Here is a 17,492-nt window from a genome sequence, read left to right as displayed (position 1 = left end):
TGATGAGGGCATGAGTGACTGTGAGCAGTGACTCCCGGTCCAGGGAGGGCCGCAACTGGTGCACCAGGTGAACCTGGGCAAACGCTCCCCTCGCCACAGCTGAAAGATGTTTCTCTAATGTGGGCCACATTCATATATCATGCTGGCCAAAACCAAATCAATCACATTATAGTGTAGCAATATGTGTAAGTCAAACAACTAATTTATTTGATGTGGATGTGGGTTTAAATTATTTTTGCTCCATGAAATTTTATCAAAATTTCAACAGAAGAACTTCATTTAGAAAAATATTTACTGCATGCTTATAGATGAACTAATAGGTTTCAAATATATAACTTTATCCCCCCCACCAGTTGAAATAATTTATCAATCTTACCATTCAGGTTGTACATGGAAAAGCGGTAAGAGAAGTTGGCAATATTAGCATCCTGGCGAAGAGGGGATCTTTTGACTGGTTCCATAGGCTTGTCTGTATCCAAACTCTAAATAAATAAATTTGAGAAAAATAAGCAAGAATTGTATCATATAAAAATAAATATAAGGAAATAAATACATCTCAACAGGTATTTTTTCTTAGAAAATAATTGTGAGTACAAAATGTTTAATGGCTACCAATAATTAATCTATGTCAAAATAAAAGCATTTTTATAGACAAGAAATATATATCCACTAATCTCTAATATAGAGCCGTGGTTACTGCTGATTCAGTATCAGGGACTGTCTTGATCAAGCAATGTTGGGAAGTATTGGTGGTAACCCTGAGCACTGAAATGAGCACTGGAATCAGGGTGGGAGTCCACAGACAGGGAAGGAGGAAGAGGAGGGAGTGGAGAGTGGATTTAAATGGCTAGGCCAGCTATTGCCCTAGTAATTGGAAGTGTATTCATTGGGAAATAGGGAGTTTGTTGTCCAACACCCCTTCTGCCTTGTTGCCTAGTGATAGGGGATTATTAGAGATTCAGGAATTATATAATAAACCAGAAATCCAAAATCTGTGACATAATATTAAGCATACCAAAGAACTAGGGTTTTTTTAGCCCAGTGAGCTGCTTTCAATGATAGGAAGAACAACATAAGAGCAATCAACTATTCTGTGTAAAAATACTGCTTGTAAATTACAATCTCTCTTGCTGATCTAACCTAATACAGTGGTACCTCGGTTCTCGAACGCTTTGGTTCTCGTACATTTCGGATACCGAACAAAAGTTTCAACAAAAATTTGCTTTGGTATCTGAACAAAAATTCGGATACCAAACAGCCACAGAAAATTTTGTTTATTATCCGAAATTTTACTCCCGGGGGCGGCTGCAATCCCAGCAGCTTTAGGGGGCTGAGGAGCTCTATAAGCGCTCCAAGCTGCAGGAAGGGTGGGGGCGGCTGCAATCCCGGCAGCTTCGGGGGGCTCCTTTCCTCAGTGCTTCGTCTTATTACCTGTAAGCAGCTGCACCAACTTTCTCCTTCCCAACGGCGGCAGCTTCCCTTCGAGTAGCAACAGCGCCGGGAACGTCACGTGATGAAGGGAAGCTGCTGGAGCTGTCTCAGCAGTTGCCGAGAAGGAGAAAGTTGGTGCAGCTGCTTACAGGTAATAAGACGAAGCACTGAGGAAAGGAGCCCCCCAAAGCTGCCGGGATTGCAGCCGCCCCCACCCTTCCTGCAGCTTGGAGCGCTTATAGAACTCCTCAGCCCCCTAAAGCTGCCGGGATTGCAGCCGCCCCCAGCGGTAACATTTGTCCCATAGGAAATAAAGAAAATAAATTTAATTGGTTCCCGGCGAGTCAACAGGGGCTGGGAACCAATTAAATCCATTTCCATTATTTCCTATGGGATAAATTAATTCAGTACTCGACCAAATCGGTTCTCGACCACACTTCTGGAATGAATTGTGGTCGAGAACCGAGGTACCACTGTATTATAATATCAAGACCATTACCTTAAATCAATCTGCTAGTGGATTACAGCAGTCACATTGGCTGGAACTAAGGACATTTTTAGAATACACATATATACTGAGGATGCCCATTATACAAAGCTGTTTTAGCAAGTAAGACTGATCTCTTTTATTGTTTGCATCTCATAGAATTATAAACAAACTTTAACCTGTGTGAGTTTATCCAACTCTCCAAGCCAAGCCCCAAACATCTTATCCAGATCTTGATCTTCTTTATCACTATCTTCTTCTGCACCATGATCAAGTTCTTCATCTGAGAGCTGCTCCATCTAAAAGAGAAAATGATTTTTAGAAATGTAAAGGTTTTAGCTGTTATCTGCCATATCATTTGTTCCCACCATTAGTAAGCATGGATAATAGTGAAGTTGAAATATGAAGGTTCCAGGTTAATGCTGCATGATCCAATCTCGGTCCACCAAGAGTGAAATTTCACTGAGTTATAATATCTTAGAAGTTGTTTTCTCCATTCCTGATCTTTACTTCCAACAATGAGCACATTCAATGCTCATATTCAATATTCAATGAGCCAATAGGTCTAGCTGGCAATACCCTATTTTTTGGAGTATAAGATGCAACGGAGTATAGGACGCTCCTTAATTTGGGGGGAGGAAAATAGGGAAAAGAATCTGCTTATCAGGTATTAATCTCGCTAATGTCCTTAGCCAGCACATTATTTTATCCCCTGATTAGGCCTTTTTAAAAGCTTTATTCAGACAGAGTAACAATGAAAGAGCTTGCAAGCCAGTAAGAGCTGGGAATATCATTAGCACCTGGAAAGAAACATTCAAAACAACTAGAGCAATGGAAAAAACCCCTGCAAAGACTTAGGGCTTGAAAAACATTCTTTGCAAACAATGAAAGAGCTTGCAAGACAGTAAGAGCTGGGAACATTGTTAGCACCTGGTTAGGGCTGGAAAGAAACTTATTCGGAGCAAGTTAGAGCAATGAAAAAAAACCCTGCAAGGACTTAGGGCTTGGAAAACAATCTTCACAGAGAGAAACAATGAAAGAGCCTGCAAGGGCTGGGGTGGGTGGGGGAGCTACATTCACAGTATAAGACACACCCAAATTATCAGCCACTTTTAGGGAGGAAAAGGTCATCTTATACTCTGAAAAATACGGTATTTCAGTTTTGTGATAGCAACAAGCCAAAACCATCATTGCTTTTTTCTTTGTAATCCTATTTGGCATAGTTGCATGCTCTCTACTCTTTAGGAAACTACCATTCTGTTTCCCATTCTTCCATAATCTCTTTTTCTTCTCTTAATGCTTAAAACATGTTTCATCTTTAAGAGACTAAAAACCTTTCAAATTCCAATGGTGCAGAACATCTTCCTGAAAGGTCAAAAAGGATCAAGAAGAATGCACGCTCCCATCTATTTCCCAACAAAGGTTATTCAGCTACAGCAATCAATGGTGACTCAATCCCATACCCAGCTCTGAAACCAGCTTGATCTGGATAATCCACTTCCTCTAAGAAAGTTTTTAGGTGAATCGCTATGTTAGTTCAAATCTTCTTTGTTGATGGCTGGGACACCAGTACCAGTTACTACTTTCCTGCAGTGATGTTCTCTCCAATACAACTTTTTAGATGCATACGACAATTAACACCAAGGTTTGCAATTTCCTCGCTTGTTGTTCTCTTTAATGCTAAATATCTTTTTCTTTATCTACATAAACTGCTATTTTATTAAAAAGTAGCCTCTTCATCTTGCATAATGCCCTTATGTCTTGATTGTTTCCTTATTATTCTCTGACTATCCTGCTGATTTATTTGTTTAACAAAAGTAAATATTCATGAAACAGGAATTTAGTGAGTAATCCTACTTGGGTAGCACTTTCCTACACTATACAAAATGAGTTAGAATAACTTTCAGGTACAGAATTCACTTGCCATCAACTTTTAAAACATTATGTGAAAGCTAAACTAGTTTTGACTTCTTGGATTTAGCTTGGATTTCTTTCCACATTCAAATAAATGTTTCTTACTGCATGTGTTTAGTATTAGGGAGAATGTGAAATTGGAATCTAAGCTATTTGTGGAACATTGCTACTCACTGTAAGCAAATAATCTTGATGTATAATATAAGCTTGAAAATGTTTATGTCATTTTAGTTTGGAAGAAAGAGAAAGAAATTGGCAAAAAATGTATATTTCAATGTTTTCCAACATGGTACTGGAACATCTGATGCTGGTCTTAATAAATCAAAATATCAGAGTTGCCCCCACCCTCCTAGCCTTTCGTAAGCTCCTTAAAACCCACCTCTGTCGTCAGGCATGGGGGAATTGACATGTTCCTTCCCCCTAGGCTTATAAAATTTGTGTATGGTATGCTAGTGTGTATGATTGGTTTTTAACTTGTGGTGTTCTTAAAATTAATTTAATATTGGATTTGTCTTGTATTGCTGTTGCTGTGAGCCGCCCCGAGTCTGCGGAGAGGGGCGGCATACAAATCTGATTAAACTTAAACTTAAACTTAAAATAATGGAGATCGTAAGCTTAGAAATATTTGTCATTAAAACAATAAGATTCTTTTTTACATTTTCTTCTTGCTTACAAAATACTTTTATAAGCATATTTTGAAAAATTCTGAAGGGCTAATACTAACGCATCTAGGTTGTAACAGCATTCAGTGTTTAAGTGATTCTACCACCCCATCACTGATGTTGCTCCCCTATGTGCTGGTCCTATAGGATAGAATTTCAAATATACACCAAATACTCATCAATGTTAGTCTGCTGTTTTTTAATTATTATATGCAATAACATGGATTCTTTCTCTGTACTTTATTAGAACTTTTCTAATTTAACATCTTCTTTAACATATATTTCATCTCATTGTTATACACTGTTGTCATGAGCTTTGCCTTAAAATCAGCATGTCAACATGCTGAATTGTAAAGATTCAAAATTGTTTTAAGGTGTTTCATGTTATTCACAAAAACATAAAATATAAATTTGCAAGATGTTTAATTATATGTTATTAATTGTATGTTAGATCTGGGCAACTATGAATATATAATATCCATGATTGTGTAGTTTTTCTAAGACAAAGTGGGAATGGAATGTATTTTTGTGTACGATTATTAACCCATATCATTTTTGGTTGTATTAAAAACAACCTAGCTGGTTATTTTCTAACAAACCAAAATGCCCAATTTGAGAGAATAGCTGACGTATTTTTGCCAGCTCCTTTTAAAAATTATTTTTAAAAGAAAAACAAAAAAGTGGTATGGATAAAATAAATCAATACAGATCATACAGAGAATCAAATAAAATTAAGCTTTTATGAAAACATTTAGATATGTCTATAATTCAGTATATCTTTACACACTGGTGCTTCTTTCAAGTCTAAAATTTTGTTCTAGATTTCTTAGCCACAGATTCCAAGTGTCTGTTAATCTAATAATATGCTAGATTTCATTTTATATTATTTTAATTGTTTGTCTTAAAATTTGTCTTAACTTCTGGTAACTGGACAAGTTCATGCAGTTTTCTTGGCAACATTTTTGGAAGTAGATTGGCACTGCCTTCTTCCTAGGTCTGAAAGTAAGGGCCAAAAGTGACCCAGCTGGCTTTGTGCCTAAGGCAGGACTAGAAGCCATGGTCTTCCTGTTAGCAGCCTTAATCACCAAACCAAACTGGGTCTCTGCTTGCATTCATATATAAGTATTGATGCTTTTCCAAGGATAACATCCCCCTATACATTAATTTTTTAAAAAGCCACAAGAGCTTTTCCTTACAGAAATATCTCAAAGTATTATTTCTGGTGCAGAAAAAAAATTCTCAGGCAAGATATGTATTTTGCTTCGCTTTGTTTCAAGTAGAACACAGATATATTACCTTCTCAGGACCTTATGATTATTGTCTTAAGGAATTGTACATGTTTAAAACCAAATGAATAGTTTTTCCTCAATAATTTGTGTTAGGCTAATGAAAGGGAAGAATGGAAAGCACTCAAAATGCAGGCAATAACCAAGTTAACAATGACAAAGCAGCTTAATAAAACTTGTTGAAGATGTCGCTGTCCTAGGTTTCTTCAACAGAAATATATGTAAATGAAACCTTTCCTTTGGCTTTTTAATATATGTAGGCAGGTTTAAAATCTGAAGAGGACATGCATGTTGATAATACTGACTGCTGAAAAAGTAATAATATCTAGCCACATCCATAATCTGTTTCTCTAAAGGTCAGAGGATTTACAATTATATTTATCCAGGGGAAAGCATAAATTTAATTTTGGTTACAGATTATGAAAGCTTTTAGCAGGTCTAAACATTTATTTATTTATTTCCCCCCAAATCGTACCAAATTGGATCTTATACTAAGAAGAGTCACCAGCTGCCTTGAAATTGGGGGTGGGGAAGAGCAGAGACCCTATTCTCCTCATCCCATCACTTTACCCAGGCCTGTAAAAACTTCACCAAGCAGCCAATATACACGGATATTATGTAAAGGAAAAAGAAACAAACTCCAATCTCATTGATTATAAGAAAACTGAGGCTTGAATCCTGTTACCCTCCTTTGAAAGCTACCAAAAGCATGCTGAATTGGTATTTATGGTATTATTATTAATTATTATTATTATTATTATTATTATTATTATTATTATTATTATGTATTTATGGTATTATTATTATTATTATTATTATATTTATGGTATTATTATTATTATTATTATGGTATTGTATGCCAGCTCAGGAAGCTCAAACTCCCAAGGAGCTGCTGATACAATTCTACAGAGGAATCATTGAGTCTGTCATCTGCACCTACATAACTGTCTGGTTTGATGCTGCAACCCAACAGGACAGACACAGACTTCAGAGGATAATCAGAACTGCAGAAAAAACAATTGCTGCCAACCTGCCTTCCACTGAGGACCTGTATACTGCACAAGTCAAAGAGGGCGGGAAAATATTTACTGACCCCTCGCATCCTGGACATAAACTGTTTAAACTCCTACCCTCAAAACGGCGCTACAGAGCACTGCACACCAAGACAACTAGACACAAGAACAGTTTTTTTCCTCTAATGCCATCACTCTACTAAACAAATAATTCCCCCATCACTGTCAGACTTTTTACTAAATCTGCACTTCTATTCTACTAGTTTTTCTCATCATTCCTATCATCCTTTTCCTCCCACTTAGGACTGTAGGACTGTAACTTGTTGCTTGTATCCTAAGATTTTTATTAACATTGATTGTTTCTTCATTGCTTATTTGACCCCTATGACAATCATTAAGTGTCGTACCACATGATTCTTGACAAATGTATCTTTTTCTTTTATGTACACTGTGAGCATATGCACCAAGACAAATTCCTTGTGTGTCCAATCACACTAGGCCAATAAAATTCTATTCTATTCTATTTATTTCTCTTGTTTTCACCAATCCACCAAGTCAAGGTTGAAATAAAAAAAGATAACAAAAGAGAAGGAAAAAGAGAGAAACTGAAGTAGAAAAAGGATTATACATGTAAATGACAGCTATTCCATTGCTTTATTTCCTAAATATTAATTCTTTGTTACTGATAATTTGTTTTTATTTAGATAAAGTTAAAAATCTAATATCTATATAACAAACAACATACTGATTTACCCATTGAGTTAATATTCGGGGGGGGGGGGATGCCACACAGCAGAAGTCAAGAACAATTGTACAAAAGGATGGTAGTGTCAAATTTGTGCCATGGATGCTTTGCCCCCCTTTGTTCTTGCTTTAGAGCACTGCATACAAGCACACTTGATCATGGTATCAGCATTTATGGAAGAGTGCTCAAAATCGGCTATCCCTCAATGGGTGTAGAATACAGGTAGTCCTCAACTTACGACAATTTAGCCCAACATTTCTGTTGCTAAGCAAGCCAGTTAAGTGAATTTTGTCCCACTTTACAATCTTTTTTGCCACAATTGTTAAGTGAATCACTGCAGTTGCTAAACTTAATAGCACGGCTGTTAAGTGAATCTGGCTTCCCCATTGACTTTGCTTGTCAGAAGGTGGCAAAAGGTGATCACCAGGATACTGCAACCATCATTAATATGAGTCAGTTTCTAAGTGTTTGAATTTTGATTAAGTGACCATGGATATGCTGCAATAGTCATAAGTGTGATTAACGGTCATAAGACACTTTTTCCAGTTCTGCTCTAACTTTGAACAGTCACTAACACTGAGCTGTTGTTAAAAAAAGCAGGCTTTTTTGTCCTTTGCTTTGTGAGAAAAGGTTCACCACTCCTGGCAAAATGTTTTGGACAAAAACTTGGAAAAGCAACTAATTGTCTCCATTTCCTCTCTATTTTGCTGGACTCCAGTTGAGTGCCAATGCATACATATAGAGAATTTCTCACAATAAGAATGTCTTGGGGGGCGGAGGGGGGCGAGGTTAAAGTGGACTTTATCTGCAGTTGTCCCTGCTCTGGGGTACGTTTGGGTGTAAGCACTGAGATGAGAATATGGATAGGGATATGGAACAAGAGATGGAAATGAAAATTCAAAGGAATTAGCTTGTAGTTTAGGACTCAAACCATTGTTACCAGGTTTTGCTGAACAAGGCATTTATCTTCTCCCATCATCAGTCCTCCATTTATTTACCTCTGCTCCGAGTCCTCAGAGAGAGGTGGCATACAAATCTAATAAATTATTATTGTTATTGTTGTTGTTGTTGTTGTTGTTGTTATTATTATTATTATTATTATTATTATTATTTCACATTTTTCTGGTGGCCTGGCAAAACTAAATTCTGAGGTGCAAATACTCTAGGAACATTACTCCTGGGAAATAAAACAATAGCAGCTCAATTCAATCCGCTGCTGCCTATTAAACACTATAGCCTGGATGTTAAGCAGAAATAAAACCAGACACACTCTGCCCATAATCTTGCTATCTGAAGGCACAACATGCTGGGGGAAATGAAACTGAAATTACCAGGTGCCAGTCTACAGAATGCAAATATTACTCGGTCTATTTATAAAAGGAAAACCTTTAAAAGAAAAATGCATGAAAGCAACACAGTGGCATTCGAATGGCGCAAATTTTATTTTCTTTTTAGTTTTTCCTAAAAGCTATTCAGTAAGTTAGAAAAATGAAAACAGTAGTAGCTAGACTATCCACATAAAAGGAAAACAGTACTGTAGATGTTTAAGTGAACGCACTGATCATGCTGAAACAAAATAAACAAGCTGAACAACAGGGTTATTTAGCAGCTGCTAAAAGATGGCTTTATTTAGATAAACAATGCCTTGTGCAACCAGAATTTCAAGAATCTTCCCCAAATTATCAGAAGAGGCCTTCTGACAGACTGAAAGAACAGCCTAGAATAGGAGGGGCTGAGTGGTCAATTCACTCCTGTCATCCAAGTCACAAAACAGCTTAATGAGAATACTTAAAACACTTTGATTTATAAACTTCTTACACATAACCCTACCCTCCACTTTAAATACAATTTTGATATTCAAATTGTATTAAACAATCTACAATAGAAAATATACTTTTACAGTTATATATTATTCCCACAGAATCAGCCACCCAAGTTTCTGGATTTCCCCTTTTTCTAATTCAAGCTTCAAATTAGTCAATACAGCTTTACATTTAGTCCAACTTAAAATTCAGGAGCTGTCGCTCTGAACACTGACATCCAAAGCACCGCCTGCCAAATAAAACACTGCTTGCCAAATAAAATGGACTACGCTAGATCTGCAAGTTTCTGTTCAAAGGTTGGAACAGCAAAATTTTAAGACTGGTACAAAAATTATTACAGACTGCTTATGTTAGAAACATAGAAACATAGAAGACTGACGGCAGAAAAAGACCTCATGATCCATCTAGTCTGCCCTTATACTATTTTCTGTATTTTATCTTAGGATGGATATATGTTTATCCCAGGCATGTTTAAATTCAGTTACTGTGGATTTATCAACCACATCTGCTGGAAGTTTGTTCCAAGGATCTACTACTCTTTCAGTAAAATAATATTTTCTCATGTTGCTTTTGATCTTTCCCCCAACTAACTTCAGATTGTGTCCCCTTGTTCTTGTGTTCACTTTCCTATTAAAAACACTTCCCTCCTGGACCTTATTTAATCCTTTAACATATTTAAATGTTTCGATCATGTCCCCCCTTTTCCTTCTGTCCTCCAGACTATACAGATTGAGTTTATTAAGTCTTTCTTGATACATTTTATGCTTAAGACCTTCCACCATTCTTGTAGCCTGTCTTTGGACCCGTTCAATTTTGTCAATATCTTTTTGTAGGTGAGGTCTCCAGAACTGAACACAGTATTCCAAATGTGGTCTCACCAGCACTCTATATAGCGGTATCATAATCTCCCTCTTCCTGCTTGTTATACCTCTAGCTATGCAGCCAAGCATCCTACTTGCTTTCCCTACCGCTTGACTGCACTGTTCACCCATTTTGAGACTGTCAGAAATCACTACCCCTAAATCCTTCTCTTCTGAAGTTTTTGCTAACACAGAACTGCCAATACAATACTCAGATTGAGGATTCCTTTTCCCCAAGTGCATTATTTTACATTTGGAAACATTAAACTGCAGTTTCCATTGCTTTGACCATTTATCAGTAAAGCTAAATAATTTACCATATTACAGACACCTCCAGGAATATCAACCCTATTGCACACTTTAGAGTCATCGGCAAATAGGCAAACCTTCCCCTATGTCACTCACAAACATATTAAAAAGAATAGGACCAAGAACAGACCCTTGTGGCACACCGCTTGTAACTTGTCTCTGCTCAGACTACTCTCTGATGTCTACGCTTTAGCCAGCTGCAAATCCATTGAACTATCCAGGAATTTAGTCCAATCTTCACTAATTTATCTATCAGCTCTTTATGTGGAACCATATCAAAGGCTTTGCTGAAGTCCAGATAGGCAATATCCACGGCACCACCTTCATCCAACACCTTTGTTACATAGTCAAAGAAATCAATGAGATTAGTCTGACATGATTTGCCTTCAGTAAAGCCATGCTGATTTGGGTCCAATAAGTTATTGTTTTTTAGGTGCTGATTTATCCTCCTTTTGAGTAGAGTCCTGCTCACAATCAGTTTTTACATCAAACCACAAACATAGATGGTCACTGCAACCTAAATTTTCTCCCACCTTGACCTCTGAAACCCAATTCCCATTCGTAACATCTTGTCAGGGACAGAAATCATCCACATCAGTTACATCTCTGTCCCCTTTACCTAGTTTAAATGGTATCCAGATTTTTTTTAATGGTACTAATTTTCTGGGGCCATCTGAAACGGGGGTCAATCTGGAGTTTGGAACAACAGCTCTGACCAAAATGGTAGATGGTCAACACAGGAGTGATAATTCTGAATGGCTAAATTGCATTCAATACCACACACCTTAACAGTCATATGGAGAAGTTAAGAATAAATGGGAATTATCAGAAATAACACTATTATCAGCCTATTGTGTCCAAGCATAGTGCCACTGAACTAAACCCTACTTTTTAATGCCTCTGTTCTCCTTGTTACTCAAGGTATGTAGCAAATGTGGAAAATTCCACCAGAAGAGGTTCAGATACTGAAAGGATTAATGAAAAGCTAGTTTAATCTGTCCATCTCAGGAAAATCCAATGCTGAGGAACAAATCAAAAAGATGAATTTTTCTTTCTTAGTGGGCTTTCAAAATCAGAAGGAAGTGCCCATTTTATCCAAGAATCACTGAAAGGAACAGTCCCCAGGCAGCAACAAGGGAGATGAATCCAATGAATTAGAGTAGCAAGGTCAGATCAGGGAAGCTTGAAAAAAACCCACCATTGTCCTGAAGCTGATAGTTATTCTGAAGGCATTCGTTCATTCTTTCTTCTTTTTCTTTGAATTTCCTTCTAGGTCTCTCTCACACGGATATAGGCATAGTCACAGACAGATTCTAAATGAACGGATCCACTAATAAACAAACAAACCAATTTTGCTCATCCTGGGAAAGGAATTTAGCTTTTAGTCTTGCTGCCAATCCAGCTAATGAAGAAAGCAAGTAGTTAATGGTTTTCTCCCTGAAAAATCAGCAGCAGAGAAGGTTTCTCTGGATGAAGTGGCTGATAGTAAGCCTATCTATTTGGCTTTGCCCCCAGGAGCACTGCATAGAATTTAAGGAAGGGCTGTGTGTTATATTTGTAAGGCCTCAGTCACTGCATACCATGCATTTGTAACTGTGCAAAACGTTGAGATTAAACCCCTCAACAAAATCTTGCGTAAATAGTTTTTAGGTTACGACAGCAAATGGGCCTAACAGGTTGTTAAGTGGGAAGGGTCAAGAGTTCCTGGAGAATACGGTGGCATTTTGTGTGTGTGTGCGTGGGTGACAATGGGTGTAGGGGAGATGCTGGAACAAGCAATGCAGTCCATGCACAAGCGCAGGGAGCTCAAGAAAAGCAGGCTGTGGAGCCATATAAGTGCAGGGAAGCCAGTGGAAACAGGGTGCAGTGCTACATGAATACGGAGAGCCATGGGACAGAGGGTGTACATCATGTGAGTTCAGAGAGGCCAGAAGGACCTATTGGAGCTAACCACAACCTTTTCTGCGAGCTGCTCCATTGATTTTTCTAAGGTGGTAGGGCAGCGCACATGGTCATCCCATGACCACGGGGTGCAGCAACCGGTGAGCCGGTTGCCAAGCAACCAAATTGTGACCACATGACCATGGGTATGGTGCAATGACCACAACTTCGAGGACTGGTCATAAGTAATACTTGCTTGGTGTCATCCCAACTTCAAACAATTGCTGAACTGCAAAACACTTACCAATGGTAAGTAAGCAAGGACTAGCTGTTCAGTTTGAGAAAGCAGTATTCAGATAATATATGCCAGCGGTCCCCAAACTACGGCCTGCTGAGGCCATTTATCCGGCCTGCGGGTGAGTGACAGGAGCACAGAATGTGTCCGCATCCAGTGCTCTTGGTCACTGTTCCCTCTAGCTTGTGTGGTCACGCGGCCACTCAGGCAAAAAACAAACTTTGCGCAGGTTTTTCAAACCCCATGCGGTAGAGCCGGTGTGTTCCTCCCGCCCAACAGCTGATCTGCTGTCGGCCGGGAAAAACCCCCGTGGGCTCTGAGCCTCACCCGGCTTCTCCAGCTGTGTCTGGGGACCACGCCCCACCCACTCCTGCCAATATTCTTCCCGCCGCTGGAGTCTGCGGAGAGGGGCGGCATACAAATCCAATAAATAATAATAATAATAAAGAAACAGGAAGCAAAAAAAAACCCACACAGGAAACAAGAGGCAGTGGTTGGATGGCCTTGCCACCTGCGCACAGAAGTGGCACCCTGGGGAAAAAGCGGCGGGCGTAGACTTGTGCCTACACCGGAGCTGTCGCCTCACCCTCTCTCCACCTTTCCTGTAAGTTGATTTGCGGGGAGTCTCATTTTTTTTAGCAGAGAGAGAGAGAGAAAGAGACACACCCCCTCAAGTTCATTCATCCTGCCTGCTTAGACTTTTTAATATTGGAATTGTTCATTGAAACAATAAGTGATCACATTACCTGAGTCTCAGCTATGTGTTAAATTGAAAAAGCTTTCTCACAGGAGTCTACGGAGAAGGGCGGCATACAAATCTAATTAATAATAATAATAATAACAATAATAATAATAATAATAATAATAACAACAATAATAATTTTGTGGGTATAAAAACCCCCACCCTCATAAAAAACCACCTTCTTATTTGGAGTCCTCTCATTTTTCAAGAATTCTCTCATATATTTTAGACATTGGCTTTGCTAAGCGTAGGTTAATAATTTGGGGGTTCGTGGTGGAGCCTCTCCCCCCCCCCACCCCCGAGGTGCATGGCCGGGCAGAGACATTTTTGTGAGAGAGAGGGAAAAGAGAGAAAGAAACAAAAGGAAAAGAGAGAGAGGGAAAGAGAAGTGGAGAGGAATGAAGGAGGGAAGGAAGGAAGGAGAAATGGAGGGAACAAGGAAGAAAGGAAGGAAGGAAGGAAGAATGAAATGAATGGAGGGACAGGGGAAGGAAGGACTGTTTTGGGGTGGTGGTAATTTTCCCCCCTCTTAACATACATTCAAACAACACAGTTTACCATCTAATTTTCCATGAATAAAATGTGGTATTTTGTTAGTAACTAATATCAATCATCAAAAAGTCGCAAAAGTTTTTTTTTCTAATTTTGTCATCCAGTTACATTCATTTTCTTTTAATTAAATTACCTCCTTAATGTTCCTTCAAAAAGTATACAACACCAATTATATTTCTAACTTATTAACCATTATGCCAAAGTGCTTCCTTCTTTCTTTATACATTTTTCTCCAAGCCAAGAAACCCTTCTTTAGCCAATCAGATGTTAACAAAAGAAAATTAAAAACAAAACATAAAGATATATGAATTTCAGCCTCCCCCCCTCTAAATAGTACACTGTACATTACGTTCCCATTTTATTTTTTTCTTTATAATAAGGTATGTGCAGTGTGCATAGGGATTTGTTCATAGTTTTTTTTAATAGTCCGGCCCTTCAAAAGTCCGAGGGACGGTGAACTGGCCCCCTGTGTAAAAAGTTTGGGGACCTCTGATATATGCCGTATTTTTCAGAGTATAAGATGCACTTTCCTCCCCCTAAAAGAGGGTGGAAATCTTATACATCAAATACAGCCATTTTTTGCCTCCCACCCCACTCGTCCGATTTTTATGAAAAATGGACCAATTTTTCGCAAAAACAGGGGTGTTTTTGCTTTCCCTCAGCCCCCCTCTGCAGGCCTCCCAAACCATCTGTGCTCTCCATGTTTCACAAAAAATGGGGCACACAGTAGAGGGTTTGGGAGGCCTGCAAAGTGCTCCTGGGGTCTGTGGAGGGCAAAAACCTTTTTCCTTACTTACCTTGTCAAAATCTTGGTGCGTCTTATACGCCAGAGGTCCCCAACCGCCGGTCCGCGGACCGGCACCGGGCCGTTGGGGGTTTTCAGCCGGTCCGCGGCGCCAGGGCCCCCTCGGCCTTTCCGCACCACCAGCGGCGCTCCCCCCGCCAGCCAGCCAAGCCCCGCGCCCGCCGGAACCGGCTCCTCGCTCTCCCCCCGCCGCCCGCCGCGTTTGCAGGAGGTGGGGAGGGTCGGGCGGCCCGCCAAGGCCAGGAGGGACGCCGCTGCCCCCCCTTCCCTCTCTCCGCCCGCCGCTGCGCCTCCTTGACGCCGAGAGGAAATGCCGGCAAAGGCTTTTCTCAGCGGAGGTCTTCAATGTTGGGGGCGCACGGGCGGTTGCACGCGCTCCCTATCTCCCTGCTAGCCCACTCGGAGTATTCAAAATAAGAAAAACCTTTGCCGGCAAGGCTTTTCTTATTTTGAATATTCCGAGTGGGCTAGCAGGGAGATAGGGAGCGCGTGCAACCGCCTGTGCGCCCCCGACATTGAATATCACCTTCGCCGGCCCCACCTCTCCTGCAAACCCCCTTGCTGAGAGCCCGGGGCGAAAGTGCTCTCGCAAAGGTGAGGCGGGCAGGGCGTGCGCGCGTCACCGCTGAGAAGAACGGAGAACGAGAGTGAGTGAGAGCAACAGACAGCAAGATAGAGAGAAAGTGAGAAAGAGAGAGTGAGAGAAAGGGGGGGAGAAAGAGATAGCAAGAGAGAGAACAAGAGAGAGCGTGAGAAAGAAAACAAGAAAGAGTGAGAGAGAGAAAGCAAAAGAGACAGAAAGAAAACAAGAGAGAGAAAGTGAGAAGAAGAGAGAGAAAGAGGGGGAGAGAGAGAGAAAGAGAGGGAGAGGGAGAAAGAGAGAGGGAAAGGGGGGAGAGATAGCAAGAGAGGGAGAGAGAGAAAGAGAGAGGGAAAGGGGAGAGAGGGGGGAGAGAAAGAGAGAGGGAGAGAGAGAGGAGATAAAGGAAGAGGAGAGAGAGAAAGGAAGAGAAAGAAAGAAAGAGGGATAGAAAGAGAGAGAGAGTGAGAGATGCTCAGTGAGCCTTTCTTTGAAGTTGCCTTTCTTTCTTTCTTTCTTTCTCTTTCTTGCTTTCTTTCTTGCTCTTTTTCTTTCTCTCTTTTACCTTCCCTTCCTCTATTTCTTCTTTTCTTTCTCCTTCCTACCTTCTTCCCTTACTCTCCCCTTTCATAAGTTTCCTTGCTTCCTTCCTCTGTTCCTGTCCCTTCCCCCCTTCTTTCTTTCCTTCCTTCCTTTCCTCCCTCCATTTCTTGCTTTCCTTTTCCTTCCTCCCTTCTTTCCTCCCTCATTCCCTTCTTTCACTCCTTCCTCTCTTACTCTCCCCTTTCACACCTTTCCTTGCTTCCTTTGCACCCTTCTTCTGTTCCTGTCCCTTCCCTCTTTCCTTCCTTCCTTCCCACCCTCCGTCCATTCATTCACCCATTCCTCTCTTGATCGCCCCTTTTACGGCGCCGCTGACAGCTAGCTCCCCCCCCCCACCGGGCCATGGAAAACTGGTCTAGCTTAAAGCCGGTCCCTGGTGCAAAAAAGGTTGGGGACCTCTGTTATACGCTGATGTATCTTATAGTCTGAAAAATACGGTAGCTTCTTTGTTTTTGGCAGCAGGCCCAGCAAAAGAAATGGCAAAATGGTGCCTGAAGACAGTGACCGACTGGTTGGGAGTTAGCAAATGAAGTTTCAGTCTGGCCAGGGGAGAAATGCTATTACTGTAGGATTCCTCAAAGTGAGAAAGGAAGCTATTCAACTGTTGCAAAAGATGGCAGGAAGAAACTTCTGGGCGAAGCTGGTTGGAAAGGAAAATAATCTCTATTACTTAGCTTCAAATGTTTGGGGGAAAAGTCACCAGAAGCTCAGACTCTGAAGGATAATTTTTTTTTTTTAGAGAGAGCAATGTCTGTCTGGTACATATATTTCTAAAGCAAACAAACAATCTGGTCGAAATTACCCACACTCTGGTAACTTCCCAATACAGGACTGTTGTTAAGGATGATTCAGAAACCTTTGCTACTACATAATTAGATTGTGATGGTTTTAATAAGGGGTATAATGATAATATTATACTCTCCAATGCATTTCTGTACTTAGTACAAAATGCTGTTTGTTTTTTTAGGTTGTTTTGATTTTTATAAGTAACCCTATGGTAACATGTTCATATATATTTTCTTTGTATCTTCAATGCTTTTTCATCCTGCTTGTGTACAGAATATCTAGTCTCTTCCTATGAATGCCTTCAGAGCAATGCTTATAGGGTGAGGAATTGATTAGCTGTTTAAAGCAAGGGTCCCCAATCCCCAGACCATGGGCTGGTGCTAGTTTGTGGCCTGTTAGTAACAGGGTCACACAGCTGGAAGTGAGCAGTGAGTGAGTGAATGAAGCTTCATCTGTATTTATAGCCGCTCTCCCAGTGCTAGCATCCTCTTTCCACTCCACCTCAGATCAACAGGCATTAATTTTTTTGGTTTTGCTTGTTGGATGCCAGCTTGCAAGATCACAAATGGCAATCACATTAACCTGGGACACTGCAACCATTGTAAATCACCCAAATTTTGATCACATGACTGTGGAGATGCATCAGTTGTACGTTGGAACACCAGTTGTAAGTCACTTTTTTCAGTGTCACTATAACCTTGAACAGTCACTAAATGAA

General features: G+C 40.1%; 1 protein-coding gene across 5 annotated transcripts in view; it reads right to left on the bottom strand.

The window, feature by feature from the left end:
* Nucleotides 1-17,492, bottom strand: part of RAPH1 (Ras association (RalGDS/AF-6) and pleckstrin homology domains 1) — an 86,909-nt gene that overhangs the window by 37,540 nt on the left and 31,877 nt on the right. For 4 of the 5 annotated variants that reach the window (XM_070731990.1, XM_070731995.1, XM_070731992.1 and 1 more), the window contains exons 2-3: nucleotides 2,098-2,217; nucleotides 377-482 (exon numbers count right to left, since the gene is read on the bottom strand). In XM_070731990.1, coding sequence (XP_070588091.1) covers nucleotides 377-482; nucleotides 2,098-2,217 — 226 coding nt within the window. Of the gene's footprint in view, nucleotides 1-376; nucleotides 483-2,097; nucleotides 2,218-17,492 lie in introns of those variants that run through there. The other variant, XM_070731994.1, reaches the window with a different exon arrangement.

This window comes from Erythrolamprus reginae, chromosome 1, assembly GCF_031021105.1.
Source record: "Erythrolamprus reginae isolate rEryReg1 chromosome 1, rEryReg1.hap1, whole genome shotgun sequence".
Lineage (NCBI taxonomy): Eukaryota > Metazoa > Chordata > Lepidosauria > Squamata > Dipsadidae > Erythrolamprus > Erythrolamprus reginae.
This window is presented reverse-complemented; position numbering and strand designations above follow the sequence as displayed.